This window comes from Neoarius graeffei, chromosome 2 (genome assembly GCF_027579695.1).
Source record: "Neoarius graeffei isolate fNeoGra1 chromosome 2, fNeoGra1.pri, whole genome shotgun sequence".
Lineage (NCBI taxonomy): Eukaryota > Metazoa > Chordata > Actinopteri > Siluriformes > Ariidae > Neoarius > Neoarius graeffei.
The window spans coordinates 95,134,737-95,149,419 of record NC_083570.1 but is presented as its reverse complement, the minus strand read 5'-3'; the positions used below and the strand labels follow the sequence as shown (position 1 = coordinate 95,149,419).

Here is a 14,683-nt window from a genome sequence, read left to right as displayed (position 1 = left end):
CAAAATTGAAATATCAACAATAATTGTCAGAACAGTGACGATAGACACGACTGTGTCACTTTCGCGGGGAAATAACACATTGAAATGGCCTGTCGGCTGAAAGGGTCGCAAGTGGCTCCGATTTATCTCAACTTGCGATAGTTTTCCTCCAGAAAAATTTTAATACGAATGCACAAATATATTCTCAATGTTTCTATCGTCAAAAATTTCTATTGTCAGGATAGCTGACTGAAAATCTTACCTTGATTTATTTGATGAAATCTAGCTGTCAGAACTCCAAGTCTTGCCCGGAAGTAAATGTCTGCTGTCACAAAAATCATGCGCAGTAGAATTTCCTCTTTGCGTCAGTCAACATGTGCGTGGTGAGGGCTTGAATTTTGCTATCGTCAGGTGCATTTGACTGACAGACTGACGATAGCATTTTTTAAAAATAACTGTGGGCTTCTCGTCGTGAACGAAATAGTTTTTTCACTGTTAATCTATTGGCCCTTTTCCACTACCCTTTTTCAGCTCACTTCAGCTCGCTTCAGCCCTGCTCAGCCCCCAAAACTCGCACGGTTTTGGAGTGGGGCTGAAGCGAGCCAAACCGAGCCGAGTGGGGCTAGGGGCGTGAGGAGACACTCCCCTGTGCACTGATTGGTGAGGAGGAGTGTCCTCACATGCCCACACACGCCCCGCGAGCACGCTGGGATCTGTAAACACCGTAAACCCGGAAGAAGGAGAATTACGAGAATTATGAAGCCTTATGCGCCTCGCCTCATCTATACGCTCTTGCCAGTATCTGTTGGCGTTGTCGGTGACAACAAGCCACAGCACCAAGACCAGCAACACTAACGACTCCATGTCCTCCATGTTTATTGTTTACTATCCGGGTCGTGAGACTACCGCTTAAAAGATCACTGATGTCACTGTTTGCGCCGCCTAACGACATCACGTGACGTCCACCCACTTTCGCTAACTCCACCCAATGTGTCCACCCACTTCCAGCCAGCACAGTTCAGCGCGGTTGTAGTCGAAATGCAACTCCAACAGCCCCACTCAGCCCCACTCAGCTCGACTCAGCACGGCACGGCTCAGCCCAACTCAGCTGCATTGGTAGTGGAAAAGCGGCATATTTCAACTCTATCTGTTGACACCCAAAAATGATAAAGCCTGCTTCCACATGATAACTACCAAAGATCCATAATGGCGGAGTCTATCGTCAGGTCATCTGACAGAAATTCACTGACGATAGGAACAGGGATAATGAAAGTGATTTTTAAAATGGGAGTTATGTCTGTCAGATATGTCAAAGAAATAGAACTTTATTCTTTAAAAATATTTTATTGATATACTCAGTGTATTTTTAAATGGCGTGCTGTTTTAGAAGACCAAATACCATATTTTCAATCTTGAAAATATTACCTCACTGAAAAAAGGACAAGAAAAATTTCTTATTTTGTGGGCAAGTGGTTAATGGATCCAGTTACGGTAGAATCTGCCTGTTGTGTGATTGAGGACAAATAGATTTAACAAGAGCTCAGGTCTCTATTTTTTACAGACTGCTAAAAGATAAAGAAAAGAGAAGCAAATCCAGGTAGTACAAATGTTCATAAAAGTTTATTAAGAAAAGGCTGATTTGTTATTAATTTTCATTTTTAATTAATTAAAGGAATAGTTTAGTTAACAGGCTATTATAGTTTACTCCAACTTTTACGAATGTAGGTAAACAATTATTGTTGGTCACTAAGAAAATGAAACACAGGTTGTTTAAATTTAACAAAAGGAAACTAAATGTTGCATTTTGTTAGTAAAAAAAAAAAAAATCTTCAAATATTGTGGGAAAATCGAATCGCGAGTTGGGTGAATCGTTACATGCCTAGTGATCTGTTATGTGTGTTCAGTTTCAGCAGGCCAACTTTTCACTCCACTGATTACAACATAACGGTGGTTTAGACCCAGTGGGCTGCACGTGCCTGCTGGAAGTCAAATACTTAAATATTTAAACGTGTATTTTTGTCCTTGAATATTTAAATGTGATGAAAATTTCAGTAGCATTCAGTGAAATTGAATCGGACAGCCTGGTTGTACAACACAAATCTTAAGTAAGAGCAATTCAAAGCTAGTAAATAAAAAGAGGAAACCATTAAACTGTTGCGTGAATTCTTCCATTTTAGCCACAAGTACGTGTTACAGGTGATTTTTGAAATCCGGTGAATCTGGATTCACTTGGGTGATTTCTAGATTTACTGAGGTGAAGTAGGATTTTAAAGTGGTGGACTTCAAAGCGGAAGGTCCCGAGTTTGATTCCCAGCAAGGACAGTAAAATGTGAGGGAAGAAATAAGCAAATTAAATTAGACAGACGGGTATATAAGGGTAGTATCTCACTGGGCTGCGACAGCCTGTGACTAGTTGGAGACACAACAATTGCGATAAAATATGCGAATTAGAAACAATTTTCACTTGGAGTCACACTGAATTGATATTCGTATATTTTATCGCAGTTGTTGTGTCTCCAACTAGTCGCAGGCTGTCGCAGCCCAGTGAGATACACTCGCACTTCCTGTCTCACGGAAACTGATTTGAGAAGGGTTCACGGGGGCTTTGCGACACCAGCGACGCATTTGCGGCTATAGGGGTGTTCACACGGCACATATTTGCATCGATGCTGCACCGATGTATTTTGTTGCGATATATCTTACACCGGTGTAAATTTTGTGGAGCGTTCACACGTCACAAACCTGCTTACTAGAGAGAAGCGTGTTAGCACCGGTGCAGCCCCACTTGCGTTCACACGGCAGTTTTTGCGACCGTGCTATACGATAGTAATAATGCGGAAATGAAATGCGCGCATGCGTGAAAATGTACTTCCTTTTCCCGGTTGTCATGGCATCACCAAGCGCCGGGAAAACAACGTGGATGAAGACACCAGTGTTGCCAGATACTGCTGACGTTTTCCAGCCCAAAATATGTTCAAAACCGCCCAATCTGGCAACACTGGAAGACACGCAGTTCTGTTGTTGTTGATATTCACCATTTTGGAAGCGCAAAATACCAGGATGCGAATTATGCAATGCCCGTATGTAATCAACTCTCCTCACGCGTAGCGAGTCTACCCCTGTAGCGTTCAGACGTCCCATTTTATATCGGTGCTGCCCCGCAAACTAGCATTTACTCCGGAGTAAATTTCTTAAACCACCTCCCGAGCAGGGTTAGATTTGCACCGGTTTAAGCAGCTTTCAGGGGCTACACCGGTATAACTTTGTACCGTGTGAACGCTCTACCGGGGCAGCCCCGGCGCTACACCGGAGTAAAAGTTGCCGTGTGAACACCCCTTATTTTGAGAGAAATTTTGTCGCACGAATTTTTTGAACATGTTCAAAATTTCAGCGATGAAGGAGCGACACTTTGCGACTCATGCGAGGAAATTGAGAAGCCCCGCGAATGTTTCAAGACACTTTTGAAACTCTCTCGCGATTGACGTTCACAATTTGTCGCAAGCTGTCGCAGCCCAGTGAGATACTGGCTTAAGTGTAATTCTGAGTAGAGATGTATAAAGGCCTCTGCATGCTCTTGCGAAAAGGCTTTCACAGATAGCTTTTCGCAGACCGTTGTAATTTATCGTTGATAGGCGTGCGCGATGTTATTCACCGGCACAACGCAAGGGGGCGCGAAGTCGCTAGGAGTAGTTGGTGGGTGTGGTTAGTGGAGTGTTTATCCTCCGGTTACTTATAATGACTAGAACTGGAGTCGTATAGATGTACGTACTTCCTCACTTCCTCGATCAACCGCTCTTCGTGCTGCTCCATCTTCGCTCGTGTTTTTAAAAATGGCGGTCGTGAAAACAAAACAAACCGGGAAAGTAGGGAAGCGGAAATGCGTGTACAGTGGATGTAGAGTGGACCAATCAGAGCCCTCTTGTCGGCGACGCTGTCTGCGAGGCTTCTGCGGTGGTCACAATTTTTGGGAGGTGCGCGCAGAGCGTCTGCGAAGGTGGGGGGGGGCTACGCAGACACTGTCTGCGACGCTATCTGCGAGGACTGGGTTGTCAGCATAAATTGGCCTTTAGACGATGGAAGATATAAAGGGAGTGTGGTGAGTGAGAAACAAGGGGGAAAGGTGAACAGAGAGTGGCTGTCGAAGTCTTCTCATTCTTTTATGAGCCTAATTCACCGAGGTAAATCCAGATTCACCTGATTTTCAAAAATCCCCTCTAACACGTACCTTGCTGCAGAGCAAAAAGTCCATGAGCTGGATCCGGACCTGATCCCCAGCTCCTCCTACCTGGGTAGAGTGGAGCCACGGGTGCAGGGGTGGGCTGTATTTTAGGCTGGATGTGTGTGTGTCGTGTTCTACAGCACTGTGGATCAGATACAGCTCCACCCCCTGGACTTTGGGTTCTGCAGCGAGGACGATCTCTGTTCAAGCTTTTAGGGATCAAGTTTCAAGCCATCACTTTGGACAGATTGTAAACTTAGTACCATAAGGTTCTCTGTATCTCCTATTGATTCCTAACCCAGTGAGAACCTTATCATACTAAAGTCACAAAATATGATTTATAATGATAATAGTTTTACCCAAATATCCACTTTAACTAGTCTGTTTGAAAGCACATTAACAAAAAACCCTCTCCTCCCACCAGCACGTAAAGCCAAGAAGCTGAAGCTGAAGGGTGTACAGCAGACAAGCCCAGCCACGCTGATTCCTCCTCCAGCACCCGAGGCACGATCACTGGTGCCCAAAGCCATGCCGCCACTGGTGCCCACCATGCTATCGCTGCTGAAAGCCATCGAGCCCGAGACCATTTACGCCGGCTACGACAGCACAGTCACAGACACCTCCACGCGGCTCATGACCACCCTGAACAGACTGGGAGGACGCCAGTTCATCTCTGCCGTCAAGTGGGCCAAAGCTCTGCCCGGTACTGACCACACGTACACTTAATACCTGAGCAATACCTGTAAAAACCATAGAGTAATGGAGTGTAGATGCAGATATGATCAGTCAGTGGAGAAAGCGTAATATCTGATGTGTCCCTTCTGCCAAACAGTGCATTAGGACGAACATTACTTACACAATACAGCAGACATCAGGGGCGCAGATAGGATTTTTGAACTGGGGGGGACTGAGCTGTCAGCAAATTATTCCATTTTGTGTAAATGCATATATATATTTCTCATTATCTCTAGCCGCTTTATCCTGTTCTACAGGGTCGCAGGCAAGCTGGAGTCTATCCCAGCTGACTACGGGCGAAAGGCGGGGTACACCCTGGACAAGTCGCCAGGTCATCACAGGGCTGACACATAGACACAGACAACCATTCACACTCACATTCACACCTACGGTCAATTTAGAGTCACCAGTTAACCTAACCTGCATGTCTTTGGACTGTGGGGGAAACCGGAGCACCCGGAGGAAACCCACGCGGACACGGGGAGAACATGCAAACTCCACACAGAAAGGCCTTCGCCGGCCACGGGGATCGAACCCGGACCTTCTTGCTGTGAGGCGACAGCGCTAACCACTACACCACCGTGCCACCATATATATATATATATATATATATATATATATATATATATATATATGAGTGATTCCACGCTTATGGGTACTGAAATGGGGACATGAACTTATTCACCTAAAACCATTTCTTTTTTTACCATCAGGTCACAAAACATGTAATCTTTAATGAATGACATGTTGAAAGATAACTTTAATTTTCTGAGATGTAATAAAAACATATTTATATGCCAAAGTCAAGCCTATGAGTTCCAAAATGATGTCTGTTCCATTACTTCTGTTACGATTGTCCATCTCGCGTCTGTTACAAATTAATTCCAATCTAGCTATATACCATGTTAATCTTATTGAAAGAATGTGTATGTTTATTCTACTACACATGTTTATTAATTATATTTGCTAAAACATCACCTTCCTATGTTTCAAAAAGTAATTCTACATTGTTAAAATTGAGAATCTATATGTCCACAACACTTCTGTTACGTTCTGACTTTGGCATATAAATATATGTTTTTATTACATCTCAGAAAATTAAAGTTATCTTTTAACATATCATTCATTAAAGATTACATGTTTTGTGACCTGATGATAAAAAAAAAAAAGAAATGGTTTTAGGTGAATTTTTAAAAATAAGTTCATGTCCCCATTTCAGTACCCATAAGCGTGGAATCACTCATATATAATGTGTGTGTGTACTGAAGCTTCAATATACATTTGAATTGTGAGTTTTCTAACTGAATGAACATTGGTAGACAAAGGCCTACCTGCTCGGTTTTTGAAAAAACGCTGTAATTGTTTTTTGTTTTTTCATTGTTGACCCCACCAGGGATTGCCTGCAGGCCAGGAGGACAATGTTAACATCTTGAATCTCATAATTTCAGTTAACAGTTGCTGCTTACTAAAATAACATTATACATAAAAATAACAACATTAAAAGATATTCACCTACAGCCTAGAATGCTGTTATTTTACATTTAGCCTCCTTCAGGTAAGTCCAAATTCCTTCTTATTATTATCAGACTAGCTACTCAACATTACAAAACAAGTATTTGTCACATCTGGGAAAGGCAACAGGCACAGGATATTTACATCTTTTGGTTCTTGAAACAAACGCTGTGATTTTTTTCCCCCTCTTCTCTGGCTAATGTGGCAGAAAGATCACCAGCTCGGTCATTAGACAGTTGTTTATGATCACTATGGTTACCGCGACAGGCAAAGTCCCCAGCTCCCCTTAGGACCCCGGGGTCGAGATGGTGCGTTACATTTACATTGGAAGTTGGAACTTGGAGCTCCGAGCAACATAACCTCAGAACTGAGCGCTTCCCAGTTTAAAAACTGGGACATCATGGAACATGGAATTCGAAAAAAATGGCCAGTTAATGAAATGAAACGAAAACCCCAACGTTTATGCTGGGAGATGCTGGATTTCAATGCTTTTCCGACTTCAAACTTCCAACTTACGAGTACAACTGAACGCACCATTAGTCGCAGCAGAAACACCGTTGCTATCAAATGGATGAGCTGTGCAGTGTTATTAACCGAGAATTACGTGGAAAATGAACACCTTGCTTTCCCAACTCTGCAAGGATCTGCTCCAGCCGACACCGATTCATCTCATCTCATCTCATTATCTCTAGCCGCTTTATCCTGTTCTACAGGGTCGCAGGCAAGCTGGAGCCTATCCCAGCTGACTACGGGCGAAAGGCGGGGTACACCCTGGACAAGTCGCCAGGTCATCACAGGGCTGACACATAGACACAGACAACCATTCACACTCACATTCACACCTACGGTCAATTTAGAGTCACCAGTTAACCTAACCTGCATGTCTTTGGACTGTGGGGGAAACCGGAGCACCCGGAGGAAACCCACGCGGACACGGGGAGAACATGCAAACTCCACACAGAAAGGCCCTCGCCGGCCACGGGGCTCGAACCCGGACCTTCTTGCTGTGAGGCGACAGCACTAACCACTACACCACCGTGCCACCCTACACCGATTCAAGAAGGGGAAAATGTGGATTGATCACTGACAAGGCTGCTGCTGCTGCCATTTCAACTTTGTGCTGCAGTGTAAGTTAGTCTAACTAACGGAACATTAATCCTCACTTTTTCTACCTATGTGTGGCGCCTTACGTAGGGACGGTGGGTGGGGGGGACAGATGGGGGTCACTATAAATCTGGGGGGGACATGTCCCCCCCGTCCCCCGTGCTATCTGCGCCCTTGGCAGACATACTGATTAAAAGTGGCACGAAATAAAACCATGAATGGAACAGTTCTGTTGTCATCATTCAACCTTAAAGCAGGGCTCGACATTAAGGACTGCCCGATTGCCCGGGACAAGTGAAACATGCATTCGGGCGAGTGGGATATGTCTCCGACATGCCCAACTGGGCAAGTTGGAATGAACAGGTATTATGAACTAGCACCACAAAAATGAGGCTTTTTGATCTTTTATTTCGGTTCCTAAAAGCGTCCCTCAGTACGTATCTGCCATTATGTCTTGGCTGTTTTCTTAGTCTCGGTTTCATTTACTGCTTTGCAAGTTATTTTATAGTACCGCTGTTTTATGTAGTATGGTATGCGTACTGTTTATAGACCCCTTGTGCATGACGTCACGCATCACGTGATAATTACAGCCGGGGTCAGACAGACACCGTCTTTCAGGGAAGCAAGGCTTAATCCGTCTTCAATATGGTTAATTTTTGCGCTGTTTTTGCTCGTTCAAACAGAGAAATAGATAAAAGGCGTTACCGTCTCCCTGCTATCAAGAAAAATGTTAACAAATAGAAGCAAGAAAAGAACAACGAGGAAATGAGTGGTTAAAGAATACGAGCAGAGGAGCTCAGACTGAAAACTCCACAGAAATTCACGATTGTATTTAAAATACAAAAAGTCGGAAGTGAGGATGGACGAGTTTGCTTAAGAATCCCGTTTTATTTTTATTTTCTGCTCGCATTCGAGTCAGCTCCTTCATGAAAGTGTCTGATTTTCTTACAGGTGAAGCCGCTTCCTTATTCAACACAGAAAACCCAGATTGGTTTCAAACAACTCGGGCATAAAAAACTCAACAAAGAGCGACATGCGCGATAAATCCTGAAAGAACAGATCAGATTAAGCAGAGAGAGCTGGAGCTTTGCTTCTGTTATCAGAGGAACCCAGTCCTGTGCAAAATATTTTTATGTATTGGGTTTTGTTTGTTTGTTTTTTTGTTATATCATCCACCTCTAGGTTTATTTAAAAAAAAAAAAAAATCCTGTGCTGCGTCATGACAGACCGGCAGCACTGATTCAGGGCCCGTTTACACGAGGACGCTGTCGGGTAAAAACGACTAAATATTTTATCGGAAGTGCCTTTCGTCTACACGGGGACGGCGTTTCCGAGGCTGAAAAACGGAAAAAATTGAAAACGCCTTCCAGAGTGGATAAGTTAAACACAGGCCCCCGTTGCATATCCGTCTAAACTACCCAATACGCGAAACTCTGCTCGGATCTGCTCACGTCGGGTACGCGTTTACGTCATACGTATGTCATATACTGTACATGCCAGCCCGGGAAGTAAGAAAGTAAGTAAAAAAGTAAGAGCATGTCTGATTACATCGATCCAATGGACCTTCAAGCTGCTCTGGCAGCTTTAATAAACGTCCAGGAGTCCTTCGAACATCTATACCGAATCTGCACATATACCGTTAATGAACAGAGGCGGGTATAGCATGCTCTTGCTTTTTTACTTACTTTCTTACTTACCATAGCCAGAGTAGTCAAAGTTTTCACGCCGCAGATGTGCAGATCGGACAAGACGGAAGACGTTGCGCATGCGTGCAGACATAACGGAGGTCTTTCACAGCACCACCTAGCCGCCTGGCCTGCACATCCAATTGAATTCCACACATTTATGCGTCGCCGTATAGACGCAGATTTCTTCCTTGAAAACGGTCGTGTAGACGCGGAAAAAAGTGAGAACGAAAACGGACTTTTGCGTTTTTGTTTCAGACCGTCCCCGTGTAAAGTGGGCCTCAGTTGCAGGTTGCCAGGTCTGTATAAAACGCCCACAACCTACACACTAAACAATTTTAAACTCAAACATTATCCTGTCTGTCATGACGCAGCGTGGGTTGGGTTTTTTTCCCCCTTTAAACCTAGAGGTGGACGATATAACAAAAAGAAAATGATATATAAATATTCTCAAACACGGTACTGTTCAAAAGTCTTGGCACCCTATTGCCGCTTTTCCACTACCAACGCGGCTGAGCCATGCCGTGCTGAGTCGAGCTGAGCGGGGCTGTTGGAGTTGCATTTCGACTACAACCGCGCTGAACCGTGCTGGCTGGAAGTGGGTGGACACATTGGGTGGAGTTAGCGAAAGTGGGTGGACGTCACGTGATGTCGTTAGGCGGCGCAAACAGTGACATCAGTGAGCTTTTAAGCGGTAGTCTGACGACCCGGATAGTAAACAATAAACATGGAGGACATGGAGTCGTTAGTGTTGCTGGTCTTGGTGCTGTGGCTTGTTGTCACCGACAACGCCAACAGATACTGGCAAGAGCGTATAGATGAGGCGAGGCGCATAAGGCTTCATAATTCTCGTAATTCGTAATTATTCTTCTTCCGGGTTTACGGTGTTTACAGATCCCAGCGCGCTCGCGGGGCGTGTGTGGGCGTGTGAGGACACTCCTCCTCACCAATCAGTGCACAGGGGAGTGTCTGCTCACGCCCCCAGCCTCACTCTGCTCGGTTTGGCTCGCTTCAGCCCCACTCCAAAACCGTGCGAGTTTTGGGTGCTGAGCAGGGCTGAAGCGAGCCGAGTCGCGCCGCTCTGAGGTAGTCGAAACGCGAGCCGTGTCGGGCTGAAGCGAGCTGAAAAAGGGTAGTGGAAAAGGGCCATATTATTTTCTTCACGCAAACTTTTGTTATAGATTTCTATTTTATGATTTCTACATTATCGAGTAATGAACCTACAGTCTGAGAGAGAGTTCTACACAAACACGCTGAACTTTACAACAGCTGCGTGCACGTGAACTGGAAATAAATCGACTAAGGCAGGAAAAACCGTTTTGGATAAAATTGTTATTGTCCGTTACAAGTAAAAAGTAACCAATAACCAAACTTCAACTCAGTGTGTGATCTTCATTTTATGTTGCAATTCACAACTATTCTATGGGTTTCCGAAAAAAAAAATAGTACTTGCAAAATAGGGGGAAAGAAGTGATAATATTGGGGGGGAAGTGGAAATTAATCCCCACTTATGTCCCAGGGCAAGTGGGTTTAAACGTTAATGTCGAGCCCTGCCTTAAAGACTTAAATTTGGTCGTTATTAGTCTTAGTGTTAGACAGAGTTTTGCCTTTGCTTTGACGTTGAGGTTTAAATGTAGGGCTGAGCAGTTTGGAGAAATTGTCTTAACTCTTACCCAGAGCACGAGCATAATTACAAACTGCTTATAAAACTGGTCAGATGGAACGATCCTGTTTTCTGTATCACTGCTGAGATTTCTATTAGGCTGCTTTCACACTTTATACTTTCACACCTCTGTTTTTCTGATCTGCAACTGTACATGCAAAAAAGCTGCGAAATAACGAACACCAAGTGGGGTTGGGGTTTTTTCCCCCCCTTCCTTTTCGTTTTCCCCTTTCAGTCAGTTTACAGCTTTTGGGGGCAGATTTCCAGCATGCTGAATCAAAATATTTCACTGCCAATACGACAATATTAATATTGTAACACAACAACCTTGTCTATTTTTGGGACGTCCCACTTTAACCCAGTCGCTACATGCCCCAGTGCACAATCCTCCTCGCTCTTCTTTTCCTACAAGTTATGACATGACATGGAGAAATCCCCCAAGCTGTAACTGATGAACGGTCCACTCCATATACAATCTGTCGGTCTCGGTTTGATCATAAAACAGTAAAGGGTTCTCGAATCAACATTTCAGCAGCTTCAGATGAATATTAGTGTCCCCTGCTGCTGATTTTCTGAATCGAGCTGGAAAGTTCGTCTACTCTGCCGGCGCCGCCATGATTGAAAAATCACGATTGCATTCCTGCACGCTGATTGGCCAAAACTCGAAACGGTGTTCGTGGATCTTACACGCCGTGCTGTTTTACCCTACAGACTTTGTGCACTACTTGATTAATTTCCAACCCTTCCATACCATGACAGTCTTGGTAGCCCAGTCTTGGCCACCAGATACAAGGCCCCTCCCACTGTCCTTTGTGTGGCCAGAGATGGTTTTCAGGCCTCTCCATACCTCTCCGGTGTTGCTCCTCCAGCTTCCTCCTGTAGCTGTCCTTGTCTCTCCTTATCCCCCTCTTCAGCTCTCTCTGCACTCTCCTCATCTCCTCCTTGTTGCCAGATTTAAAAACCCTCTTCTTCTCGTTTAATAGGGCTTTTAGTTCAGAGGTCACCCAGGGTTTATTTTTGGGAAAACACCGTACCTTCCTGACTGGCACAGTGTTTTCAACACAGAAATTAATGTAATCCGTGATGCAGGTCGTCAGGCTATCAATATAAATGTGGATTTTCAATATTTAAATGTTATGAAAATTTCAGTAGTATTCGGTGAAATCAGTCTGACAGCCCGATTATACCACATTAGAGCAGAACACACGCCCGCAGGCTGCTCATATGCTTTAAGAATGAACTAAAACACTTGATCCAGGCCTGTACTCCCTAGTTGTGGTTTTCGACACTGTATTTGCTGCTTCTGATTGGCTGAACTCATCTCCAGGCGTTTAGTGTGTTTGTTATGAGCAGTGGCAGAGCCGGATAATTTTTCTAGGGGTGGCCAGACTGAGACCCTTGTTCACACAGGGGTGGCACATAAACTGATTTATTTTTTTCGCGGTCTGGTTTCCATCAAATCCTGCACTCTGGCTGGCGAGCGGGTCCGCATCCTACGGTACGGACCCCAGTAACGGACCCCAGTTACAGACCTCTGGCGACTTGCTCGTTCACAACAAGAAGTCAAGTCAACTTTATTGTCAAATATGCTATACTGTACATGCTCGACATACAGCACAGATGAAATTTCAGTCCTCTCTGACCCACGGTGCAAACAGGCAATGAAATAGATAAAAATAGAATAATTGAAAAAAAAACCCAATATAAACAGTATAAACACTCTAGATAAGAACTAGACATAGACTAAACACACACACACGTAAATTGGTGCAAATAAACAGTCAAGGGCACTTGAGGTATGGCAGGTAAACATGAAATAAGCAGTATAAACAATAAACTAATAGCTGTTAAGGTGAGGTAGTGCAGAATAGTGTGAATGAGCGAGGTAAAGTGAAATGTGCCGACCCTGAGTTCAGTGTGTTAATGAATGTTGAGTGTGTGTGTATTGGGGGGGGGGACTGTGAGGGTGACATGTCAGATGCTGAGGGGGGGCAGGGGGGTGTGCGGGCAGAATCTGTGGCAGGGGGATGAGGGGCAGAACAGGGAGGGAGTTGAGCCTCCTGACCGCCTGGTGAAAGAAACTGTTCTTGAGCCTGCTGGTTTTGGCCCGGAGACTCCGCAGTCTCCTCCCCGACGGCAGCAGGCTGAAGAGGCTGTGAGATGGGTGGGTGGGGTCACCTGCAATCCTGATGGCTTTGCGGGTGAGGTGGGAGTTATAGATGTCCATAAGAGAACGGAGAGAGACACCAATGATCCTCTCAGCTGCTCTCACGATGCGCTGCAGAGTCTTGCAGCAGGACACGGTGCAGGTGCCGTACCACACGGTGATGCAGCTGGTCAGGATGTTCTCGATGGTGCCTCTGTAGAATGTGTGCATGATGGGGGCCGGGACTCTTGCTCTCCTCAGTTTGCAGAGGAAGTACAGACGCTGTTGGGCTTTTTTGGCCAGTGATGCGGTGTTGTTGCTCCAGGACAGGTCTTCAGAGATGTGCACACCCAGAAACTTGGTGCTGCTCACCCTCTCCACTGCAGCACCGTCGGTAGATAGTGGAGCATGCTGGGTGTGCGCTCATATCTTCTTGTTATTTTTCTGTGTGGCAAGTCGCTGTAGGTCTCGTGGTGTTTCTTGGTCACTTGCTCATTAATTTGGGCAGGCAGTGACTGCCATGTAGGATTACATCATGAAGACCTGCATAATAAGCTTTTTAATGTATTACTAAGCTGATTTTTGAAAATAATAAAAAAAAAACTTAAACAGTTGTAAAATTGGTGAATTAATTAGTGATAAAGCTCACACAATAATTAAAAATTTACACACACACACACACACACACACACACACACATATATATTAAAAAAAAGAGAAGGTGCTTATAGGTACTTGTACTTGTGACCGTGGCGCGTTCTGATTTTTTTAGAATTCCGTCCGTGATTCAGAAAGAGGAAACTCTGAGGCTTAGTTCGGAGAGGAGACGAGGGGATCAGGACACTTCGTCCAGTAGTTAAGACATTTCATCCAAATCCTTTTTCATACGCACTATCAATTATTTTATATTTCAGGTATTCCTGTGTTCGTGAACGAAGCCCCCTGCGAGAGTGCTGCTCCGCGCCTAAATATTTAACGTGATCCAGCCGGTTTTAAAAATTAATAACTCTGCCAACGGAGCTTACAGCGAAGCCAAATTTTGCAGGCACCTCCATCTAAACCTCCACCTTGGAAAGAGCACAGTCTCGGGTCAGTAGGACCGCGCCTCGGCCCGGGATTCATGAACAAAGCCCCCATGAGAGCGCTGCTCTGCGCCTAAAGATTTAACATGATCCATACTATGTCACTCATTTGCGTTACAAAAATGTTTTGCTTCGGTCAAATTCCATTGAGAATTCCTCCTTTTTTTGAACAAAAAAACACCTAAAATAACTGAGTGCATATGAAAAAGGCTTTGGACGAAATGACCTGTATTCGTACCCGATGGTCGGTAGAAGCGTCTTATCTTCAGAAAAGCCTGACTTTTTTTTCAATAATATGGGTCAAAAACACACATCTGTCTTTGCTCAATCGTTGAAATTGTGGTATCCATCCATCCATCCATCTTCTACCGCTTATCCGGATCCGGGTCGCGGGAGTAGCAGCCTAAGTAGAGCAGCCCAGACTTCCCTCTCCCCAGCCACCTCCACTAGCTCTTCTGTGGGAATACCGAGGCGTTCCCAGGCCAGCCGAGAGATGTAATCTCTCCAGCGTGTCCTGGGTCTGCCCTGGGGTCTCCTCCTAGTGGGGCATGCCCAGAA

General features: G+C 44.8%; 1 protein-coding gene across 1 annotated transcript in view; it reads left to right on the top strand.

Moving 5' to 3' along the window:
• The window catches only part of nr3c1 (nuclear receptor subfamily 3, group C, member 1 (glucocorticoid receptor)), a 148,499-nt gene that overhangs the window by 109,144 nt on the left and 24,672 nt on the right, over positions 1–14,683 (top strand). The window contains exon 5 of the mRNA XM_060915229.1: positions 4,623–4,901. Coding sequence (XP_060771212.1) covers positions 4,623–4,901 — 279 coding nt within the window. The remainder of the gene's footprint in view (positions 1–4,622; positions 4,902–14,683) is intronic.